Genomic DNA, 23,642 nt, shown 5'->3' with positions numbered 1-23,642 from the left:
CCTGATCCACATATCCTCTACCACTTCTGAAACCACACTGCTCTTCCCCAATCTGATGCTCTGTACATGCCTTCACCCTCTCAATCAATACCCTCCCATATAATTTACCAGGAATACTCAACAAACTTATACCTCTGTAATTTGAGTACTCACTCTTATCCCCTTTGCCTTTGCACAATGGTACTATGCACGCATTCCCCCAATCCTCAGGCACCTCACCATGAGTCATACATACATTAAATAACCTTACCAACCAGTCAATAATAGAGTCACCCCTTTTTAAATAAATTCCACTGCAATACCATCAAAACCTGCTGCCTTGCTGGCTTTCATCTTCCGCAAAGCTTTTACTACCTCTTCTCTGTTTATCAAATCATTTTCCCTAACCCTCTCACTTTGCACACCACCTCGACCAAAACACCCTATATCTGCCACTCTATCATCAAACACATTCAACATACCTTCAAAATACTCACTCCATCTCCTCACATCACCACTACTTGTTATCACCTCCCCATTTGCGCCCTTCACTGAAGTTCCCATTTGCTCCCTTGTCTTACGCACTTTATTTACCTCCTTCCAGAACATCTTTTTATTCTCCCTAAAATCTAATGATACTCTCTCACCCCAACTCTCATTTGCCCTCTTTTTCACCTCTTGCACCTTTCTCTTGACCTCCTGTCTCTTTCTTTTATACATCTCCCACTCAATTACATTTTTTCCCTGCAAAATTCGTCCAAATGCCTCTCTCTTCTCTTTCACTAATAATCTTACTTCTTCATCCCACCACTCACTACCCTTTCTAATCAACCTACCTCCCACTCTTCTCACGCCACAAGCATCTTTTGCACAATCCATCACTGATTCCCTAAATACATACCATTCCTCCCCCACTCCCCTTACTTCCATTGTTCTCACCTTTTTCCATTCTGTACTCAGTCTCTCCTGGTACTTCCTCACACAAGTCTCCTTCCCAAGCTCACTTACTCTCACCACCCTCATCACCCCAACATTCACTCTTCTTTTCTGAAAACCCATACAAATCTTCACCTTAGCCTCCACAAGGTAATGATCAGGCATCCCTCCAGTTGCACCTCTCAGCACATTAACATCCAAAAGTCTCTCTTTCGCGCGCCTGTCAATTAACACGTAATCCAATAATGCTCTCTGGCCATCTCTCCTACTTACATACGTATACTTATGTATATCTCGCTTTTTAAACCAGGTATTCCCAATCACCAGTCCTTTTTCAGCACATAAATCTACAAGCTCTTCACCATTTCCATTTACAACACTGAACACCCCATGTATACTAATTATTCCCTCAACTGCCACATTACTCACCTTTGCATTCAAATCAACCATCACTATAACACTGTCTCGTGCATCAAAACCACTAACACACTCATTCAGCTGCTCCCAAAACACTTGCCTCTCATGATCTTTCTTCTCATGCCCAGGTGCATATGCACCAATAATCACCCAACTCTCTCCATCAACTTTCAGTTTTACCCATATCAATCTAGAATTTACTTTCTTACACTCTATCACATACTCCCACAACTCCTGATTCAGGAGTAGTGCTACTCCTTCCCTTGCTCTTGTCCTCTCACTAATCCCTGACTTTACTCCCAAGACATTCCCAAACCACTCTTCCCCTTTGCCCTTTAGCTTCATTTCACTCAGAGCCAAAACATCCAGGTTCCTTTCCTCAAACATACTACCTATCTCTCCTTTTTTCTTATCTTGGTTACATCCACACTATGTAAAAGATTAGCCTGATGGACTGGAATCTTGCCTAAACATGTTTGCATATGATATTACGAGTCACAAGAGAAACAAGCAAAGATGGTGAGTGAATAATCCTGCATGGTGACGTGTATAAACTTGCAACTTAGACATGGATGATAAGATAAAATTCAAGTATGTGCAAGACAGGATGGGACAGGGTGAAAGGTTTCCGTGCAATTATTACCTAATTGAAAATAACAAGTCTGCGTGTAAAAGAGAGTTAAGGACCATTATAGTCTCAGAGGTACTAATAAGAATTGTGAAAGGGGCAAAACATTTGCTAGCAAATGTAATTATCACATTCAGGTATGTATATGGTTAAAGACTAGTTCGGTAAATTATTCACAAGATATATGTCATACCTAAAGTACATTATGCCTTTAATATCTGGTGACTGCATCAAGAAGCACAAATATCTGATAAAGAAAAAGAGAGATGATCAAACTACAATATGAAGCTCAGGACTGCAAACCTGTATGTCATGGAGATATGGACAGAGAAGGGGGATTTTGATAATTGCATTCAGGTTTCTAAATCAACTTAATACTGACAATGAACAAATCACACACGCAACATCAAGGCAATAACAGAAAGCTTGGAAAAAAGTTTATAAAGGATGTTATGTGGAGCTGGTTTACTATTAGGATGGTTGAAATAAAATAACAAAGGTGACTAAATGCCAGCAGATTACAAAGGTCTAAAAGGCTACCATGAATCATACATACATTAATTAACCTTACCAACCATTCAACAATACAGTCACCCCCTTTTTTAATAAATTCCACTGCAATACCATCCAAACCTGCTGCCTTGCCGGCTTTCATCTTCCGTAAAGATTTTACTACCTCTTCTCTATTTACCAAATCATTTTCCCTAACCCTCTCACTTTGCACACCACCTCGACCAAAACACCCTATATCTGCCACTCTATCATCAAACACATTCAACAAACCTTCAAAATTCTTTTGATCAATCATGCAAAGATGTAAAAAATAAAACTTTGCAGAGATACCTTACATAAATTGCTGAAGTGGAATTAGGGTAGAGGCTCGCTATGATGGGTAACAAAAAATTGGTAAGAGTATACAGTCCCAGATATTAACAGGATATGTGGCAAACATGCTGTAAATATAGCCTTTCACCAAAATATCATAAGAATATACAGCAGAGGTGGCGAGAAGACAGAGCAAGACAAGTGTGACATGCTGTTGTCAAGAGAAAATATGACGAACATGTATAATGTCATCTGAGATTATCTAGGCTTACCAGCATTAAGGTGATCGGCTGTGAATGCATTGACAAATGTCTTTCTGCCTCTAATAATAGAGGAACCATCAGAAGTCAGGACAGCTTGGTTTCTTATTTCAGACACATCTACACCATTTACCAGCACCCCTTTGCTGCCTCTACCAGAAAGGGTTGAATTTATCTTGAGATTCCTCACAGTTAGACCTTTTGTGACACTTAAGTCACATTTTATTACCTGCAACACAAATGTACTGTCAAATCAAATGGTTCACTTAGGTTACATTCATATACAAAAATTACAAATGTCATATGGATCAGAAGAGAGCACCATACCACATCTTCATTCTGAAGAACAGCCAAACAGTACAGCTCATCAATATTCACATTGTTGATGGTATCCACTTTAAGAACACCAATGTATATATCATTAAGGAACTGTACCCTAGCTGTTGAAGAAAAAATATACCATAATTGATACAGGAAGCTTGAAAAAATATACATCACTGAAATGCTGTCCATACAGAATATTTCAGGCAGTTAAAAGAACTAATCATACCCCCAAAGATTGGCAAGGTTTTTTCTTTTTTGCTTTTGCTTTGTCGCTGTTTCCCGCGTTTGCAAGGTAGCGCAAGGAAACAGATGAAAGAAATGGCCCAAACCACTCCCATAAACATGTATATACATACGTCCACACACGCAAATATACATACCTACACAGCTTTCCATGGTTTACCGCAGTCGCTTCACATGCCCTGACTCAATCCACTAACAGCACGTCAACCCCGGTATACCACATCGATCCAATGCACTCTATTCATTGCCCGCCTTTCACCCTCCTGCATGTTCAGGCCCCGATCACACAAAATCTTTTTCACTCCATCTTTCCACCTCCAATTTGGTCTCCCACTTCTCCTCATTCCCTCCACCTCTGACACATATATCCTCTTGGTCAATCTTTCCTCACTCATTCTCTCCATGTGCCCAAACCATTTCAAAACACCCTCTTCTGCTCTCTCAACCATGCTCTTTTTATTTCCACACATCTCTCTTACCCTTACGTTACTTACTCGATCAAACCACCTCACACCACACATTGTCCTCAAACATCTCATTTCCAGCACATCCATCCTCCTGCGCACAACTCTATCCATAGCCCACGCCTCGCAACCATACAACATTGTTGGAACCACTATTCCTTCAAACATACCCATTTTTGCTTTCCGAGATAATGTTCTCGACTTCCACACATTCTTCAAGGCTCCCAGGATTTTTGCCCCCTCCCCCACCCTATGATCCACTTCCGCTTCCAAGGTTCCATCCGCTGCCAGATCCACTCCCAGATATCTAAAACACTTTACTTCCTCCAGTTTTTCTCCATTCAAACTTACCTCCCAATTGACTTGACCCTCAACCCTACTGTACCTACTAACCTTGCTCTTATTCACTTTTACTCTTAACTTCCTTCTTTCACACACTTTACCAAACTTAGTCACCAGCTTCGGCAGTTTCTCACATGAATCTGCCACCAGCTCTGTATCATCAGCAAACAACAACTGACTCACTTCCCAAGCTCTCTCATCCACAACAGACTGCATACTTGCCCCTCTTTCCAAAACTCTTGCATTCACCTCCCTAACAACCCCATCCATAAACAAATTAAACAACCATGGAGACATCACACACCCCTACCGCAAACCTACATTCACTGAGAAGCAATCACTTTCCTCTCTTCCTACACGTACACATGCCTTACATCCTTAATAAAAACTTTTCACTGCTTCTAACAACTTGCCTCCCACACCATATATTCTTAATACCTTCCACAGAGCATCTCTATCAACTCTATCATATGCCTTCTCCAGATCGATAAATGCTACATACAAATCCATTTGCTTTTCTAAGTATTTCTCACATACATTCTTCAAAGCAAACACCTGATCCACACATCCTCTACCACTTCTGAAACCACACTGCTCTTCCCCAATCTGATGCTCTGTACATGCCTTCACCCTCTCAATCAATACCCTCCCATATAATTTACCAGGAATACTCAACAAACTTATACCTCTGTAATTTCAGCATTCACTCTTATCCCCTTTGCCTTTGTACAATGGCACTATGCAAGCATTCCGCTAATCCTCAGGCACCTCACCATGAGTCATACATACATTAAATAACCTTACCAACCAGTCAACAATACAGTCAACCCCTTTTTTTTTTATAAATTCCACTGCAATACCATCAAAACCTGCTGCCTTGCCGACTTTCATCTTCCGCAAAGCTTTTACTACCTCTTCTCTGTTTACCAAACCATTCTCCCTAACCCTCTCACTTTGAACACCACCTCGACCAAAACACCCAATATCTGCCACTCTATCATCAAACACATTCAACAAACCTTCAAAATATTCACTCCATCTCCTTCTCACATCACCACTACTTGTTATCACCTCCCCATTTGCGCCCTTCACTGAAGTTCCCATTTGCTCCCTTGTCTTACGCACTTTATTTACCTCCTTCCAAAACATCTTTTTATTCTCCCTAAAATTTAATGATACTCTCTCACCCCAACTCTCATTTGCCCTCTTTTTCACCTCTTGCACCTTTCTCTTGACCTCCTGTCTCTTTCTTTTATACATCTCCCACTCAATTGCATTTTTTCCCTGCAAAAATGGTCCAGATGCCCCTCTCTTCTCTTTCACTAATAATCTTACTTCTTCATCCCACCACTCACTACCCTTTCTGATCAACCCACCTCCCACTCTTCTCATGTCACAAGCATCTTTTGTGCAATCCATCACTGATTCCCTAAATACACCCCATTCCTCCCCCACTCCCCTTACTTCCATTGTTCTCACCTTTTTCCATTCTGTACTCAGTCTCTCCTGGTACTTCCTCACACAAGTCTCCTTCCCAAGCTCACTTACTCTCACCACCCTCTTCACCCCAACATTCACTTTTTTTTTTTTCTGTCTCCCGCGTTTGCGAGGTAGCGCAAGGAAACAGACGAAAGAAATGGCCCAACCCACCCCCATACACATGTATATACATACGTCCACACACGCAAATATACATACCTACACAGCTTTCCATGGTTTACCCCAGACGCTTCACATGCCCTGATTCAATCCACTAACAGCACGTCAACCCCGGTATACCACATCGATCCAATTCACTCTATTCCTTGCCCACCTTTCACCATCCTGCATGTTCAGGCCCCGATCACACAAAATCTTTTTAACTCCATCTTTCCACCTCCAATTTGGTCTCCCACTTCTCCTCGTTCCCTCCTCCTCCGACACATATATCATCTTGGTCAATCTTTCTTCACTCATTCTCTCCATGCGCCCAAACCATTTCAAAACACCCTCTTCTGCTCTCTCAACCATGCTCTTTTTATTTCCACACATCTCTCATACCTTTACATTACTTACTCGATCAAACTACCTCACACCACAAATTGTCCTCAAACACCTCATTTCCAGCACATCCATCCTCCTGCGCACAACTCTATCTATCGCAACCATACAACATTCTTGGAACCACTATTCCTTCAAACATACCCATTTTTGCTTTCCGAGATAATGTTCTCGACTTCCACACATTCTTCAAGGCTCCCAGGATTTTCGCCCCCTCCCCCATCCTATGTTCCACTTCCGCTTCCAGGGTTCCATCCGCTGCCAGATCCACTCCCAGATATCTAAAGCACTTTACAACCTCCAGTTTTTCTCCATTCAAACTTACGTCCCAATTGACTTGACCCTCAACCCTACTGTACCTAATAACCTTGCTCTTATTCACATTTACTCTTAACTTTCTTCTTTCACACACTTCACCAAACTCAGTCACCAGCTTCTGCAGTTTCTCACATGAATCCGCCACCAGCGCTGTATTATCAGTGAACAACAACTGACTCACTTCCCAAGCTCTCTCATCCCCAACAGACTTCATACTTGCCCCTCTTTCCAAAACTCTTGCATTCACCTCCCTAACAACCCCATCCATAAACAAATTAAACAACCATGGAGACATCACACACCCCTGCCGCATACCTACATTCACTGAGAAGCAATCACTTTCCTCTCTTCCTACACGTAAACATGCCTTACATCCTCGATAAAAACTTTTCACTGCGTCTAACAACTTGCCTCCCACACCATATATTCTTAATACCTTCCACAGAGCATCTCTATCAACTCTATCATATGCCTTCTCCAGATCTATAAATGCTACATACAAATCCATTTGCTTTTCTAAGTATTTCTCACATACATTCTTCAAAGCAAACACCTGATCCACACATCCTCTACCACTTCTAAAACCACACTGCTCTTCCCCAATCTGATGCTCTGTACATGCCTTCACCCTCTCAATCAATACCCTCCCATACAATTTACCAGGAATACTCAACAAACTTATACCTCTGTAATTTGAGCACTCACTCTTATCCCCTTTGCCTTTGTACAATGGCACTATGCAAGCATTCCGCCAATCCTCAGGCACCTCACCATGAGTCATACATACATTAAATAACCTTACCAACCAGTCAATAATACAGTCACTCCATTTTTTAATAAATTCCACCGCAATACCATCCAAACCTGCTGCCTTGCCAGCTTTCATCTTCCGCAAAGCTTTTACTACCTCTTCTCTGTTTACCAAATCATTCTCCCTAACCCTCTCACTTTGAACACACCTCGACCAAAACGCCCTATATCTACCACTCTATCATCAAACACATTCAACAAATCTTCAAAATACTCACTCCATCTCCTTATCACATCACCACTACTTGTTATCACCTCCCCATTTGCGTCCTTCACTGAAGTTCCCATTTGCTCCCTTGTCTTACGCACTTTATTTACCTCCTTCCAGAACATCTTTTTATTCTCCCTAAAATTAAATGACACTCTCTCACCCCAACTCTCATTTGCCCTCTTTTTCCCCTCTTGCACCTTTCTCTTGACCTCCTGTCTCTTTCTTTTATACATCTCCCACTCAAGTGCATTTTTTCCCTGCAAAAATTGTCCAAATGCCTCTCTCTTCTCTTTCACTAATAATCTTACTTCTTCATCCCACCACTCACTACCCTTTCTAATCAACCCACCTCCCACTCTTCTCATGCCACAAGCATCTTTTGCGCAATCCATCACTGATTTCCTAAATACATCCCATTCCTCCCCCACTCCCCTTACTTCCATTGTTCTCACCTTTTTCCATTCTGTACTCAGTCTCTCCTGGTACTTCCTCACACAAGTCTCCTTCCCAAGCTCACTTACTCTCACCATCCTCTTCACCCCAACATTCACTCTTCTTTTCTGAAAACCCATACAAATCTTCACCTTAGCCTCCATAAGATAATGATCAGACATCCCTCCAGTTGCACCTCTCAGCACATTAACATCCAAAAGTCTCTCTTTCGCGCGCCTGTCAATTAAAACGTAATCCAAAAACGCTCTCTGGCCATCTCTCCTGCTTACATACGTATACTTATGTATATCTCGCTTTTTAAACCAGGTATTCCCAATCACCAGTCCTTTTTCAGCACATAAATCTACAAGCTCTTCACCATTTCCAAAAGAAGCCATCACTGATTCCCTAAATACATCCCATTCCTCCCCCACTCCCCTTACTTCCATTGTTCTCACCTTTTTCCATTCTGTACTCAATCTCTCCCGGTACTTCCTCACACAAGTCTCCTTCCCAAGCTCACTTACTCTCACCATCCTCTTCACCCCAACATTCACTCTTCTTTTCTGAAAACCCATACAAATCTTCACCTTAGCCTCCACAAGATAATGATCAGACATCCCTCCAGTTGCACCTCTCAGCACATTAACATCCAAAAGTCTCTCTTTCGCGCGCCTGTCAATTAACACGTAATCCAATAACGCTCTCTGGCCATCTCTCCTATTTACATACGTATACTTATCTATATCTCGCTTTTTAAACCAGGTATTCCCAATCACCATTCCTTTTTCAGCACATAAATCTACAAGCTCTTCACCATTTCCATTTACAACACTGAACACCCCATGTATACCAATTATTCCCTCAACTGCCACATTACTCACCTTTGCATTCAAATCACCCATCACTATAACCTGGTCTCGTGCATCAAAACCACTAACACACTCATTCAGCTGCTCCCAAAACTCTTGCCTCTCATGATCTTTCTTCTCATGCCCAGGTGCATATGCACCAATAATCACCCATCTCTCTCCATGAACTTTCAGTTTTACCCATATTAATCGAGAATTTACTTTCTTACATTCTATCACATAACCCCACATTCTTACATTCTATCACATACTCCCACAACTCCTGTTTCAGGAGTACTGCTACTCCTTCCCTTGCTCTTGTCCTCTCACTAACCCCTGACTTTACTCCCAAGACATTCCCAAACCACTCTTCCCCTTTACCCTTGAGCTTCGTTTCACTCAGAGCCAAAACATCCAGGTTCCTTTCCTCAAACATACTACCTATCTCTCCTTTTTTCACATCTTGTTTACATCCACACACATTTAGACACCCCAGTCTGAGAATTCGAGGAGGATGAGCACTCCCCGCGTGACTCCTTCTTCTGTTTCCCATTGTAGAAAGTTAAAAATACAAGGAGGGGAGGATTTCTGGCCCCCCACTCCCGATACCTTAAATAAATTGCTGAAGTGGAATTAGGGTAGAGGCTCGCTATGATGGATAACAAAAAATTAGTAAGAGTATAAAGGATAAGTGGTAACTGGTACAGTACTAGATATTAACAGGATATGTGGCATACATGCTGTAAATATAGCCTTTCACCAAAATATCATAAGAATATACAGCAGAGGTGGCAAGAAGACACAGCAAGACAAGTGTGACATGCTGTTGTCAAGAGAAAATATGAAGAACATGTATAATGTCATCTGAGATTATCTAGGCTTACCAGCATTAAGGTGATCAGCTGTGAATGCATTGACAAATGTCTTTCTACCTCTAATAATAGAGGAACCACCAGAAGTCAGGACAGCTTGGTTTCTTATTTCAGACACATCTACACCATTTACCAGCACCCCTTTGCTGCCTCTACCAGAAAGGGTTGAATTTATCTTGAGATTCCTCACAGTTAGACCTTTTGTGACACTTAAGTCACATTTTATTACCTGCAACACAAATGTACTGTCAAATCAAATGGTTCACTTAGGTTATATTCATATACAAAAATTGCAAATGTCATATGGATCAGAAGAGAGCACCATACCACATCTTCATTCTGAAGAACAGCCAAACGGTACAGCTCATCAATATTCACATTGTTGACGGGTATCCACTTTAAGAACACCAATGTATATATCATTAAGGAACTGTACCTTAGCTGTTGAAGAAAAAATATACCATAATTGATACAGGAAGCTTGAAAAAATATACATCAATGAAATGCTGTCCATACAGAATACCTCAGGCAGTTAAAAGAACTAATTATACCCCCAAAGATTGGCAAGAAATGTTTTTCTTTTTTTGCTTCGTCGCTGTTTCCCACGTTTGAGAGGTAGCGCAAGGAAACAGACGAAAGAAATGGCCCAACCCACCCCCATACACATGTATATACATACGTCCACACACGCAAATATACATACCTACACAGCTTTCCATGGTTTACCCCAGTCGCTTCACATGCCCTGATTCAATCCACTGACAGCACGTCAACCCCGGTATACAACATCGATCCAATGCACTCTATTCCTTGCCCGCCTTTCACCTTCCTGTATGTTCAGGCCCCGATCACTCAAAATCTTTTTCACTACATCTTTCCACCTCCAATTTGGTCTCCCACTTCTCGTTCCCTCCACCTCCGACACATATATCATCTTGGTCAATCTTTCCTCACTCATTCTCTCCATGTGCCCAAACCATTTCAAAACACCCTCTTCTGCTCTCTCAACCACGCTCTTTTTATTTCCACACATCTCTCTTACCCTTACGTTACTTACTCGATCAAACCACCTCACACCACACATTGTCCTCAAACATCTCATTTCCAGCATATCCATCCTCCTGTGCAAAACTCTATCCATAGCCCACGCCTCGCAACAATACAACATTGTTGGAACCACTATTCCTTCAAACATACCCATTTTTGCTTTCCGAGATAATGTTCTCGACTTCCAAACATTCTTCAAGGCTCCCAGAATTTTCGCCCCCTCCCCCACCCTATGATCCACTTCCTCTTCCATGGTTCCATCCGCTGCCAGATCCACTCCCAGACATCTAAAACACTTTACTTCCTCCAGTTTTTCTTCATTCAAACTTACCTCCCAATTGACTTGACCCTCAACCCTACTGTACCTAATAACCTTGCTCTTATTCACATTTACTCTTAACTTTCTTCTTTCACACACTTTACCAAACTCAGTCACCAGCTTCTGCAGTTTCTCACATGAATCAGCCACCAGCGCTGTATCATCAGCGAACAACAACTGACTCACTTCCCAAGCTCTCTCATCCACAACAGACTTCATACTTGCCCCTCTTTCCAAAACTCTTGCATTCACCTCCCTAACAACCCCATCCACAAACAAATTAAACATCCATGGAGACATCACACACCCCTGCCGCAAACCTACATTCACTGAGAACCAATCACTTTCCTCTCTTCCTACACGTACACATGCCTTACATCCTCGATAAAAAGTTTTCACTGCTTCTAACAACTTGCCTCCCACACCATATATTCTTAATACCTTCCACAGAGCATCTCTATCAACTCTATCATATGCCTTCTCCAGATCCATAAATGCTACATACAAATCCATTTGCTTTTCTAAGTATTTCTCACATACATTCTTCAAAGCAAACACCTGATCCACACATCCTCTACCACTTCTGAAACCACACTGCTCTTCCAGAATCTAATGCTCTGTACATGCCTTCACCCTCTCAGTCAATACCCTCCCATATAATTTCCCAGGAATACTTAACAAACTTATACCTCTGTAATTTGAGCACTCACTGTTACCCCCTTTGCCTTTGTACAATGGCACTATGCAAGCATTCCACCAATCATCAGGCACCTCACCATGAATCATTTTTTTTTTTTTTGCTTTGTCGCTGTCTCCCGCGTTTGTAAGGTAGCGCAAGGAAACAGACGAAAGAAATGGCCCAACCCACCCCCATACACATGTATATCCATACGTCCACACACGCAAATATACATACCTGCACAGCTTTCCATGGTTTACCCCAGACGCTTCACATGCCTTGATTCAATCCACTGACAGCACGTCAACCCCGGTATACCACATCGATCCAATTCACTCTATTCCTTGCCCTCCTTTCACCCTCCTGCATGTTCAGGCACCGATCACTCAAAATCTTTTTCACTCCATCTTTCCACCTCCAATTTGGTCTCCCACTTCTCCTCGTTCCCTCCACCTCCGACACATATATCATCTTGGTCAATCTTTCCTCACTCATTCTCTCCATGTGCCCAAAGCATTTCAAAACACCCTCTTCTGCTCTCTCAACCACACTCTTTTTTATTTCCACACATCTCTCTTACCCTTACGTTACTTACTCGATCAAACCACCTCACACCACAAATTGTCCTCAAACATCTCATTTCCAGCACATCCATCCTCCTGTGCACAACTCTATCCATAGCCCACGCCTCGCAACCATACAACATTGTTGGAACCACTATTCCTTCAAACATACCCATTTTTGCTTTCCGAGATAATGTTCTCAACTTCCACACACTCTTCAAGGCTCCCAGGGTTTTCGCCCCCTCCCCCACCCTATGATCCACTTCCATGGTTCCATCCGCTGCCAGATCCACTCCCAGATATCTAAAACACTTTACTTCCTCCAGTTTTTCTCCATTCAAACTTACCTCCCAATTGACTTGACCCTCAACCCTACTGTACCTAATAACCTTGCTCTTATTCACATTTACTCTTAACTTTCTTCTTACATGCACTTCACCAAACTCAGTCACCAGCTTCTGCAGTTTCTCACATGAATCAGCCACCAGCGCTGTATCATCAGCGAACAACAACTGACTCACTTCCCAAGCTCTCTCATCCCCAACAGACTTCATACTTGCCACTCTTTCCAAAACTCTGCATTCACCTCCCTAACAACCCTATCCATAAACAAATTAAACAACCATGGAGACATCACACACCCCTGCCGCAAACCTACATTCACTGAGAACCAATCACTTTCCTCTCTTCCTACACGTACACATGCCTTACATCCTCGATAAAAACTTTTCACTGCGTCTAAAAACTTGCCTCCCACACCATACATTCTTAATACCTTCCACAGAGCATCTCTATCAACTCTATCATATGCCTTCTCCAGATCCATAAATGCTACATACAAATCCATTTCCTTTTCTAAGTATTTCTCACATACATTCTTCAAAGCAAACACCTGATCCACACATCCTCTACCACTTCTGAAACCACACTGCTCTTCCCCAATCTGATGCTCTGTACATGCCTTCACCCTCTCAATTAATACCCTCCCATATAATCTACTATGAATACTCAACAAACTTATACCTCTGTAATTTGAGCACTCACTCTTATCCCCTTTGCCTTTGTACAATGGCACTATGCACGCATTCCGCCAATCCTCAGGCACCTCACCATGAGTCATACATACATTAAATAACCTTATCAACCAGTCAATAATACAGTCACCCCCTTTTTTATTAAATTCCACTGCAACACCATCCAAACTTGCTGCCTTACCGGCTTTCATCTTCCGCAAAGCTTTTACTACCTCTTCTCTGTTTACCAAATCATTTTCCCTAACCCTCTCACTTTGCACACCACCTCGACCAAAACACCCTATATCTTCCACTCTATCATCAAACCCATTCAACAAACCTTCAAAATACTCACGCCATCTCCTTCTCACATCACCACTACTTGTTATCACCTCCCCATTTGCGCCCTTCACTGAAGTTCCCATTTGCTCCCTTGTCTTACGCACTTTATTTACCTCCTTCCAGAACATCTTTTTATTCTCCCTAAAATTTAATGATACTCTCTCACCCCAACTCTCATTTGCCCTCTTTTTCACCTCTTGCACCTTTCTCTTGACCTCCTGTCTGTTTCTTTTATACATCTCCCACTCAACTGCATTTTTTCCCTGCAAAAATCGTCCAAATGCCTCTCTCTTCTCTTTCACTAATAATCTTACTTCTTCATCCCACCACTCACTACCCTTTCTAATCAACCCACCTCCCACTCTTTTCATGCCACAAGCATCTTTTGCGCAATCCATCACTGATTCCCTAAATACATCCCATTCCTCCCCCACTCCCCTTACTTCCATTGTTCTCACCTTTTTCCATTCTGTACTCAGTCTCTCCTGGTACTTCCTCACACGTCTCCTTCCCAAGCTCACTTACTCTCACCATCCGCTTCACCCCAACATTCACTCTTCTTTTCTGAAAACCCATACAAATCTTCACCTTAGCCTCCACAAGATAATGATCAGACATCCCTCCAGTTGCACCTCGTAGCACACTTTTATGGTTAGAAAATATTAGGAAATAGTGGAACTTTCCATCAGAAAAATTAGGAGGTTCCTTATCCCGTTCCTATGCCCAACTAGATCAAAACAAGACCATCATGTACCAGAAAACCTACCACTAGTTAGCACTCCAGAGATCGTTCCTGCTATGGGACTGCCACGGGTGGTGAAGACGTCCACTTCCATGTAGTTTGCACGCCAACTTTCCTGTACATTCTGATCTACACCATCTAGTAGGAACTCCCGGGTTATGCTGTCTAGCGAGTGGCCATTCACCTGCAAAATGAAATGCTTAACCAAAAGCAACCACATACTATTGATTATATTCCTTTACCCCAATATGTCAGAACCACTAAACTACATTTCCTCAACTATTCCTATTATTACCACTGAACACCACTCATCTACAGCTATGCCTGCTAGTTTGTCTAAAATTATGAAGGCCAACTCGACAGTTTTTGGTTCCCAATTATGTATTAAATCATGAGCATACAGCCTTGGTTTGCTCACATAAATCGACTTAAAGTGCAGGAATATACGAGTTAGCCAACTGTGCACGTGATCCATTCGATAAGCAGGAAACCAAATATAGACATCCTATGTATATAACACAACATGTTTCATAGCCAGTATAAAGCAGTATTAGCCATATAAAGGATGCCAGTTTCATACTGGTTTGCAATGCAAGAAGTATGCCTACTTGAATCCACATTTACAAAGTGATATCCCCTCAAATTCTCAAAAAAATTTCCATTGGTTTAATAATCTTTTTAACATATACTTTCTCAAGAATACTCAACAAACTTGTACCTCTGTAATTTGAACACTCACCTTTATCATTCCCTTTGCCTTTTTTTGTACAACAGCGCTATGCATGCATTCCGCCAATCCTCAGGCACTGCACCATGAACCAAACATACATTGAATATCCTCACCAACCAGTCAACAACATGGTCACCCCCTTTTTTAATAAATTCCACTGCAATGCCATCCAAGTATATATATACAAACACAAATGTACATAAGCTCTTAAAATACATTATTCATTATAAATTTTACAATTTGTAACATTCAAAATATAACAGCAATAAACCTTGCAAAAAACATAATACATTTGAAAACAGTAATACACATGATAATATAACACCAATAAACATCATATTAATATTATTCAATTAATACACATCAGCAAATAATAAAATCATCTACAATAGTATACAATAAATGCAAATATTTCACTATATATAGCAATTACAATATACCTTATAATATGAAAGTTACACTTATGCTAATATACAAGTAAGACACATACTAACATACTACTTATAATCATATCAAACTAATACACTTAATATTCAATGCAAATGCAACTGTAATCAAACAAATAATACAGCTGAAATACAACAAATACACCTAATAGAATATACACACAATATACATATAAAAATAACACAACTATCAATATCAATCAAAAATTTAAATCTATACATCAATATTTTTAACTTTCTAAAATGGGAAACAGAAGAAGGAGTCACGCGGGGAGTGCTCATCCTCCTCGAAGGCTCAGACTGGGGTGTCTAAATGTGTGTGGATGTAACCAAGATGTGAAAAAAGGAGAGATAGGTAGTATGTTTGAGGAAAGGAACCTGGATGTTTTGGCTCTGAGTGAAACGAAGCTCAAGGGTAAAGGGGAAGAGTGGTTTGGGAATGTCTTGGGAGTAAAGTCAGGGGTTAGTGAGAGGACAAGAGCAAGGGAAGGAGTAGCAGTACTCCTGAAACAGGAGTTGTGGGAGTATGTGATAGAATGTAAGAATGTGGGGTTATGTGATAGAATGTAAGAAAGTAAATTCTCGATTAATATGGGTAAAACTGAAAGTTCATGGAGAGAGATGGGTGATTATTGGTGCATATGCACCTGGGCATGGGAAGAAAGATCATGAGAGGCAAGTGTTTTGGGAGCAGCTGAATGAGTGTGTTAGTGGTTTTGATGCACGAGACCGGGTTATAGTGATGGGTGATTTGAATGCAAAGGTGAGTAATGTGGCAGTTGAGGGAATAATTGGTATACATGGAGTGTTCAGTGTTGTAAATGGAAATGGTGAAGAGCTTGTAGATTTATGTGCTGAAAAAGGACTGGTGATTGGGAATACCTGGTTTAAAAAGCGAAATATACATAAGTATACGTATGTAAGTAGGAGAGATGGCAAGAGAGCGTTATTCATTACGTGTTAACTGACAGGCGCGCGAAAGAGAGACTTTTGGATGTTAATGTGCTGAGAGGTGCAACTGGAGGGATGTCTGATCATTATCTAGTGGAGGCTAAGGTGAAGATTTGTATGGGTTTTCAGAAAAGAAGAGTGAATGTTGGGGTGAAGAGGGTGGTGAGAGTAAGTGAGCTTGGGAAGGAGACTTGTGTGAGGAAGTACCAGGAGAGACTGAGTACAGAATGGAAAAAGGTGAGAACAATGGAAGTAAGGGGAGTGGGGGAGGAATAGAATGCATTTAGGGAATCAGTGATAGATTGCGCAAAAGATGCTTGTGGCATGAGAAGAATGGGAGGTGGGTTGATTAGAAAGGGTAGTGAGTGGTGGGATGAAGAAGTAAGATTATTAGTGAAAGAGAAGAGAGAGGCATTTGGACAATTTTTGCATGGAAAAAATGCAATTGAGTGGGAGATGTATAAAAGAAACAGACAGGAGGTCAAGAGAAAGGTGCAAGAGGTGAAAAAGAGGGTAAATGAGAGTTGGGATAAGAGAGTATCATTAAATTTTAGGGAGAATAAAAAGATGTTCTGGAAGGAGGTAAATAAAGTGCGTAAGACAAGGAAGCAAATGGGAACTTCAGTGAAGGGCGCAAATGGGGAGGTGATAACAAGTAGTGGTGATGTGAGAAGGAGATGGAGCAAGTATTTTGAAGGTTTGTTGAATGTGTTTGATGATAGAGTGGAAGATATAGGGTGTTTTGGTCGAGGTGGTGTGCAAAGTGAGAGGGTTAGGGGAAATGATTTGGTAAACAGAGAAGAGGTAGTAAAAGCTTTGCGGAAGATGAAAGCCAGCAAAGCAGCAGGTTTGGATGGTATTGCAGTGGAATTTATTAAAAAAGGGGGTGACTGTATTGTTGACTGGTTGGTAAGGTTATTTAATGTATGTATGACTCATGGTGAGGTGCCTGAGGACTGCCGGAATGCGTGCATAGTGCCTTTGTACAAAGGCAAAGGGGATAAGAGTGAGTGCTCAAATTACAGAGGTATAAGTTTGTTGAGTATTCCTGGTAAATTATATGGGAGGGTATTGATTGAGAGGGTGAAGGCATGTACAGAGCATCAGATTGGGGAAGAGCAGTGTGGTTTCAGAAGTGGTAGAGGATGTGTGGATCAGGTGTTTGCTTTGAAGAATGTATGTGAGAAATACTTAGAAAAGCAAATGGATTTGTATGTAGCATTTATGGATCTGGAGAAGGCATATGATAGAGTTGATAGAGATGCTCTGAGGAAGGTATTAGGAATATATGGTGTGGGAAGCAAGTTGTTAGAAGCAGTGAAAAGTTTTTATCGAGGATGTAAGGCATGTGTACATGAAGGAAGAGAGGAAAGTGATTGGTTCTCAGTGAATATAGGTTTGCGGCAGGGGTGTGTGATGTCTCCAGGGTTGTTTAATTTGTTTATGGATGGGGTTGTTAGGGACGTGAATGCAAGAGTTTTGGAAAGAGGGCAAGTATGAAGTCTGTTGTGGATGAGAGAGCTTGGGAAGTGAGTCAGTTGTTGTTCGCTGATGATACAGCGCTGGTGGCTGATTCATGTGAGAAACTGCAGAAGCTGGTGACTGAGTTTGGTAAAGTGTGTGAAAGAAGAAAGTTAAGAGTAAATGTGAATAAGAGCAAGGTTAATTATTAGGTACAGTAGGGTTGAGGGTCAAGTCAATTGGGAGGTAAGTTCGAATGGAGAAAAACTGGAGGAAGTAAAGTGTTTTAGATATCTGGGAGTGGATCTAGCAGTGGATGGAACCATGGAAGCGGAAGTGAATCATAGGGTGGGGAGGGGGCGAGAATCCTGGGAGCCTTGAAGAATGTGTGGAAGTCGAGAACATTATCTCGGAAAGCAAAAATGGGTATGTTTGAAGGAATAGTGGTTCCAACAATGTTGTATGGTTGCGAGGTGTGGGCTATGGATAGAGTTGTGCGCAGGAGGGTGGATGTGCTGGAAATGAGATGTTTGAGGACAATGTGTGGTGTGAGGTGGTTTGATCGAGTAAGTAATGTAAGGGTAAGAGAGATGTGTGGAAATAAAAAGAGCGTGGTTGAGAGAGCAGAAGAGGGTGTTTTGAAATGGTTTGGGCACATGGAGAGAATGAGTGAGGAAAGATTGACCAAGAGGATATATGTGTCGGAGGTGGAGGGAACGAGAAGTGGGAGACCAAATTGGAGGTGGAAAGATGGAGTGAAAAAGATTTTGAGTGATCGGGGCCTGAACATGCAGGAGGGTGAAAGGCGGGCAAGGAATAGAGTGAACTGGATCGACGTGGTATACCGGGGTTGACGTGCTGTCAGTGGATTGAACCAGGGCACGTGAAGCGTCTGGGGGAAACCATGGAAAGCTGTGTATGTATGTATATTTGTGTGTGGACATATGTATATACATGTGTATGGGGGTGGGTTGGGCCATTTCTTTCGTCTGTTTCCTTGTGCTACCTCGCAAACGCAGGAGACAGCGGGAAAAAAAAAATCAACAAACCACGTAAAATAATAATTTCTTTATGTGATACTTGGTAAATTTTAAATCTAACACAGGCAAATATTGCAGTTCATACATTCTTACCTCCTCCTTCAATACACATTCCTAAATACATTTTAACTACATTCAAAGTCAGTAACTTATAACATTAACAAAAGGAAATAATTATTGATTCAAAAACACTAACCAGGCACATACATTTTCACATAGCCTACCTCAGTTAATCCATCTTCTACTGCAATATATAATGTCAAAATGGCAATTAAAATTATTCCTACTACACTCATAATCATATTTCAACAGCTATGTGAACTCTTGTCAAGTTTCAATAACTTTTCTTGAATCTATAAAGCGGCAGGGATGTGTGATGTCTCCATGGTTGTTTAATTTGTTTATGGATTGGGTTGTTAGGGAGGTGAATGCAAGAGTTTTGGAAAGAGGGGCAAGTATGCTGTCTGTGGTGGATGAGAGAGCGTGGGAAGTGAGTCAGTTGTTGTTCGCTGATGATACAGCGCTGGTGGCAGATTCATGTGAGAAACAGCAGAAGCTGGTGACTGAGTTTGGTAAAGTGTGTGAGAGAAGAAAGTTGAGAGTAAATGTGAATAAGAGCAAGGTTATTAGGTACAGTAGGGTTGAGGGTCAAGTCAATTGGGAGGTAAGTTTGAATGGAGAAAAAGTGGAGGAAGAGAAGTGTTTTAGATATCTGGGAGTGGATTTGGCAGCGGATGGAACCATGGAAGCGGAAGTGAATCATAGGGTGGGGGAGGGGGCGAAAATTCTGGGAGCACTGAAGAGTGTGTGGAAGTCGAAAACATTATCTCGGAAATCAAAAATGGGTATGTTTGAAGGAATAGTGGTTCCAACAATGTTGTATGGTTGCGAGGCATGGGCTATGGATAAGAGTTGTGCGCAGGAGGGTGGATGTGCTGGAAATGAGATGTTTAAGGACAATATGTGGAGAGGTGGTTTGATCAAGTAAGTAATGTAAGGGTAAGAGGGATGTGTGGAAATAAAAAGTGTGGTTGAGAGAGCAGAAGAGGGTGTTTTGAAATGGTTTGGTCACATGGAGAGAATGAGTGAGGAAAGATTGACCAAGAGGATAATGTGTCAGAGGTGGAGGGAACGAGGAGAAGTGGGAGACCAAATTGGAGGTGGAAAGATGGAGTAAAAAAGATTTTGTGTGATTGGGGCCTGAGCATGCAGGAGGGTGAAAGGCGTGCAAGGAATAAGAGTGAATTGGAACGATGTGGTATACCGGGGCCGATGTGCTGTCAGTGGATTGAACCAGGGCATGTGAAGCGTCTGGGATAAACCATGGAAAGTTCTGTGGGGCCTGGATGTGGAAAGGGAGCTGTGGTTTCAGTGACAGCTAGAGACTGAGTGTGAACGAATGGGGCCTATGTGGTCTTTCCTAGCACTACTTCACACACGAGGGGGGAGGGGGTTGTTATTATGTGTGGCGAGGTGGCGATGGAAATGAATAAAGGCAGACAGTATGAAGTATGTACATGTGTATATATGTATATGTCTGTGTGTGTATATACATGTATACGTTGGGATGTAGAGGTATGTATATTTGCGTGTGTGGATGTGTATGTATATACATGTGTATGTGGGTGGGTTGGGCCATTCTTTCATCTGTTTCCTTGCGCTACCTCGCAAATGCAGGAGACAGCGACAAAGCAAAATAATAATAATATAATATATATAAACATTCATTAAACATGATTTGGTAAACAGAGAAGAGGTAGTAAATGCTTTGCGGAAGATGAAAGCCGGCAAGGCAGCAGGTTTGGATGGTATTGCAGTGGAATTTATTAAAAAAGGGGGTGACTGTATTGTTGACTGGTTGGTAAGGTTATTTAATGTATGTATGACTCATGGTGAGGTGCCTGAGGATTGGCGGAATGCGTGCATAGTGCCATTGTACAAAGGCAAAGGGGATAAGAGTGAGTGCTCAAATTACAGAGGTATAAGTTTGTTGAGTATTCCTGGTAAATTATATGGGAGGGTATTGATTGAGAGGGTGAAGGCATGTACAGAGCATCAGATTGGGGAAGAGCAGTGTGGTTTCAGAAGTGGTAGAGGATGTGTGGATCAGGTGTTTGCTTTGAAGAATGTATGTGAGAAATATTTAGAAAAGCAAATGGATTTGTATGTAGCATTTATGGATCTGGAGAAGGCATATGATAGAGTTGATAGAGATGCTCTGTGGAAGGTATTAAGAATATATGGTGTGGGAGGCAAGTTGTTAGAAGCAGTGAAAAGTTTTTATCGAGGATGTAAGGCATGTGTACGTGTAGGAAGAGAGGAAAGTGATTGGTTCTCAGTGAATGTAGGTTTGCGGCAGGGGTGTGTGATGTCTCCATGGTTGTTTAATTTGTTTATGGATGGGGTTGTTAGGGAGGTGAATGCAAGAGTTTTGGAAAGAGGGGCAAGTATGAAGTCTGTTGGGGATGAGAGAGCTTGGGAAGTGAGTCAGTTGTTGTTCACTGATGATACAGCACTGGTGGCTGATTCATGTGAGAAACTGCAGAAGCTGGTGACTGAGTTTGGTAAAGTGTGTGAAAGAAGGAAGTTAAGAGTAAATGTGAATAAGAGCAAGGTTATTAGGTACAGTAGGGTTGAGGGTCAAGTCAATTGGGAGGTGAGTTTGAATGGAGAAAAACTGGAGGAAGTAAAGTGTTTTAGATATCTGGGAGTGGATCTGGTAGCGGATGGAACCATGGAAGCGGAAGTGGATCATAGGGTGGGAGAGGGGGCGAAAATTCTGGGAGCCTTGAAGAATGTTTGGAAGTCGAAAACATTATCTCGGAAAGCAAAAATGGGTATGTTTGAAGGAATAGTGGTTCCAACAATGTTCTATGGTTGCGAGGCGTGGGCTATGGATAGAGTGGTGCGCAGGAGGATGGATATGCTGGAAATGAGATGTTTGAGGACAATGTGTGGTGTGAGGTGGTTTGATCGAGTAAGTAACGTAAGGGTAAGAGAGATGTGTGGAAATAAAAAGAGCGTGGTTGAGAGAGCAGAAGAGGGTGTTTTGAAATGATTTGGGCACATGGAGAGAATGAGTGAGGAAAGGTTGAACAAGAGGATACATGTGTCGGAGGTGGAGGGAACGAGGAGAAGAGGGAGACCAAATTGGAGGTGGAAAGATGGAGTGAAAAAGATTTTGTGGGATCGGGGCCTGAACATGCAGGAGGGTGAAAGGAGGGCAAGGAATAGAGTGAATTGGAGCGATGTGGTATACCAGGGTTGACGTGCTGTCAGTGGATTGAATCAGGGCATGTGAAGCGTCTGGTGTAAACCATGGAAAGCTGTGTAGGTATGTATATTTGCGTGTGTGGACGTATGTATATGCATGTGTATGGGGTGGGTTGGGCCATTTCTTTCATCTGTTTCCTTGCGCTACCTCGCAAATGCGGGAGACAGCGGCAAAAAGAAAAATATATATATATATATATATATATATATATATATATATATATATATATATATATATATATATGTTGAGATGTATAGGTATGTGTATGTGCGTGTGTGGATGTGTATGTATATACATGTGTATGTGGGTGGGTTGGGCCATTCTTTCATAAGTTTCCGTGCGCTACCTCGCTAATGCGGGAGACAGCGACAAAGTATAATAAATAAATATAAAATCATTAAACATGTCAATTTTGGCACTTGTCACCACGAACGTTAACTTAGGTCAAATTTCAAAAGCTCATCTTCATTCAATACAAATATTTTACCTAATTCTACATCACAAACCAAATCTTGACCCATATTTTACACAACCCTCACTAATATCACCCATCACTCGGATCTTTCACAACAATTAACACTTCCATATACTTTCTCCATCTGTTAATTCTCTCAAAAACACACCACAATACCACTGAAAATCACTTCCTCTACACATCTAAATCAATTACTGATAATAAATCTTATTAAACATGTCAATTTTGGCACTTGTCACCATGAACGTTAACTTAGGTCAAATTTCAAAAGCTCATCTTCATTCAATACATATATTTTACCTAATTTTACATCACAAAGCAAAATCTTGACCCATATTTTACACAGCCCTCACTAATATCACCCATCACTCGGATCTTTCACAACAATTAACACTTCCATATACTTTCTCCATCTGTTAATACTCTCAAAAACACACCACAATACCATTGAAAATCACTTCCTCTACACATCTAAATTAATTACTGATAATAAATCTTATTAAACATGTCAATTTTGGCACTTGTCACCATGAACGTTAACTTAGGTCAAACTTCAAAAGCTCATCTTCATTCAATACATATATTTCACCTAATTTTACATCACAAAC

The 23,642-nt window shown here is 41.4% G+C and overlaps 2 protein-coding genes across 21 annotated transcripts in view; one reads left to right on the top strand and one right to left on the bottom strand.

The window, feature by feature from the left end:
• LOC139762984 (uncharacterized) overlaps positions 1-23,642 on the top strand; it is a 326,805-nt gene that overhangs the window by 42,666 nt on the left and 260,497 nt on the right. The window lies entirely within an intron of this gene.
• Positions 10,277-23,642, bottom strand: part of LOC139762985 (uncharacterized) — a 141,290-nt gene continuing 127,924 nt past the window's right edge. Inside the window, exons 4-5 of the mRNA XM_071688512.1 lie at positions 14,682-14,841; positions 10,277-10,393 (exon numbers count right to left, since the gene is read on the bottom strand). Coding sequence (XP_071544613.1) covers positions 10,320-10,393; positions 14,682-14,841 — 234 coding nt within the window. The 3' untranslated portion in view covers positions 10,277-10,319. The remainder of the gene's footprint in view (positions 10,394-14,681; positions 14,842-23,642) is intronic.

Source organism: Panulirus ornatus, chromosome 45, assembly GCF_036320965.1.
Source record: "Panulirus ornatus isolate Po-2019 chromosome 45, ASM3632096v1, whole genome shotgun sequence".
In the NCBI taxonomy this organism is placed as follows: Eukaryota; Metazoa; Arthropoda; class Malacostraca; order Decapoda; family Palinuridae; genus Panulirus; species Panulirus ornatus.
Note: the sequence above shows the minus strand (reverse complement) of the source record. Positions and strands in the feature narration are given on the sequence as shown.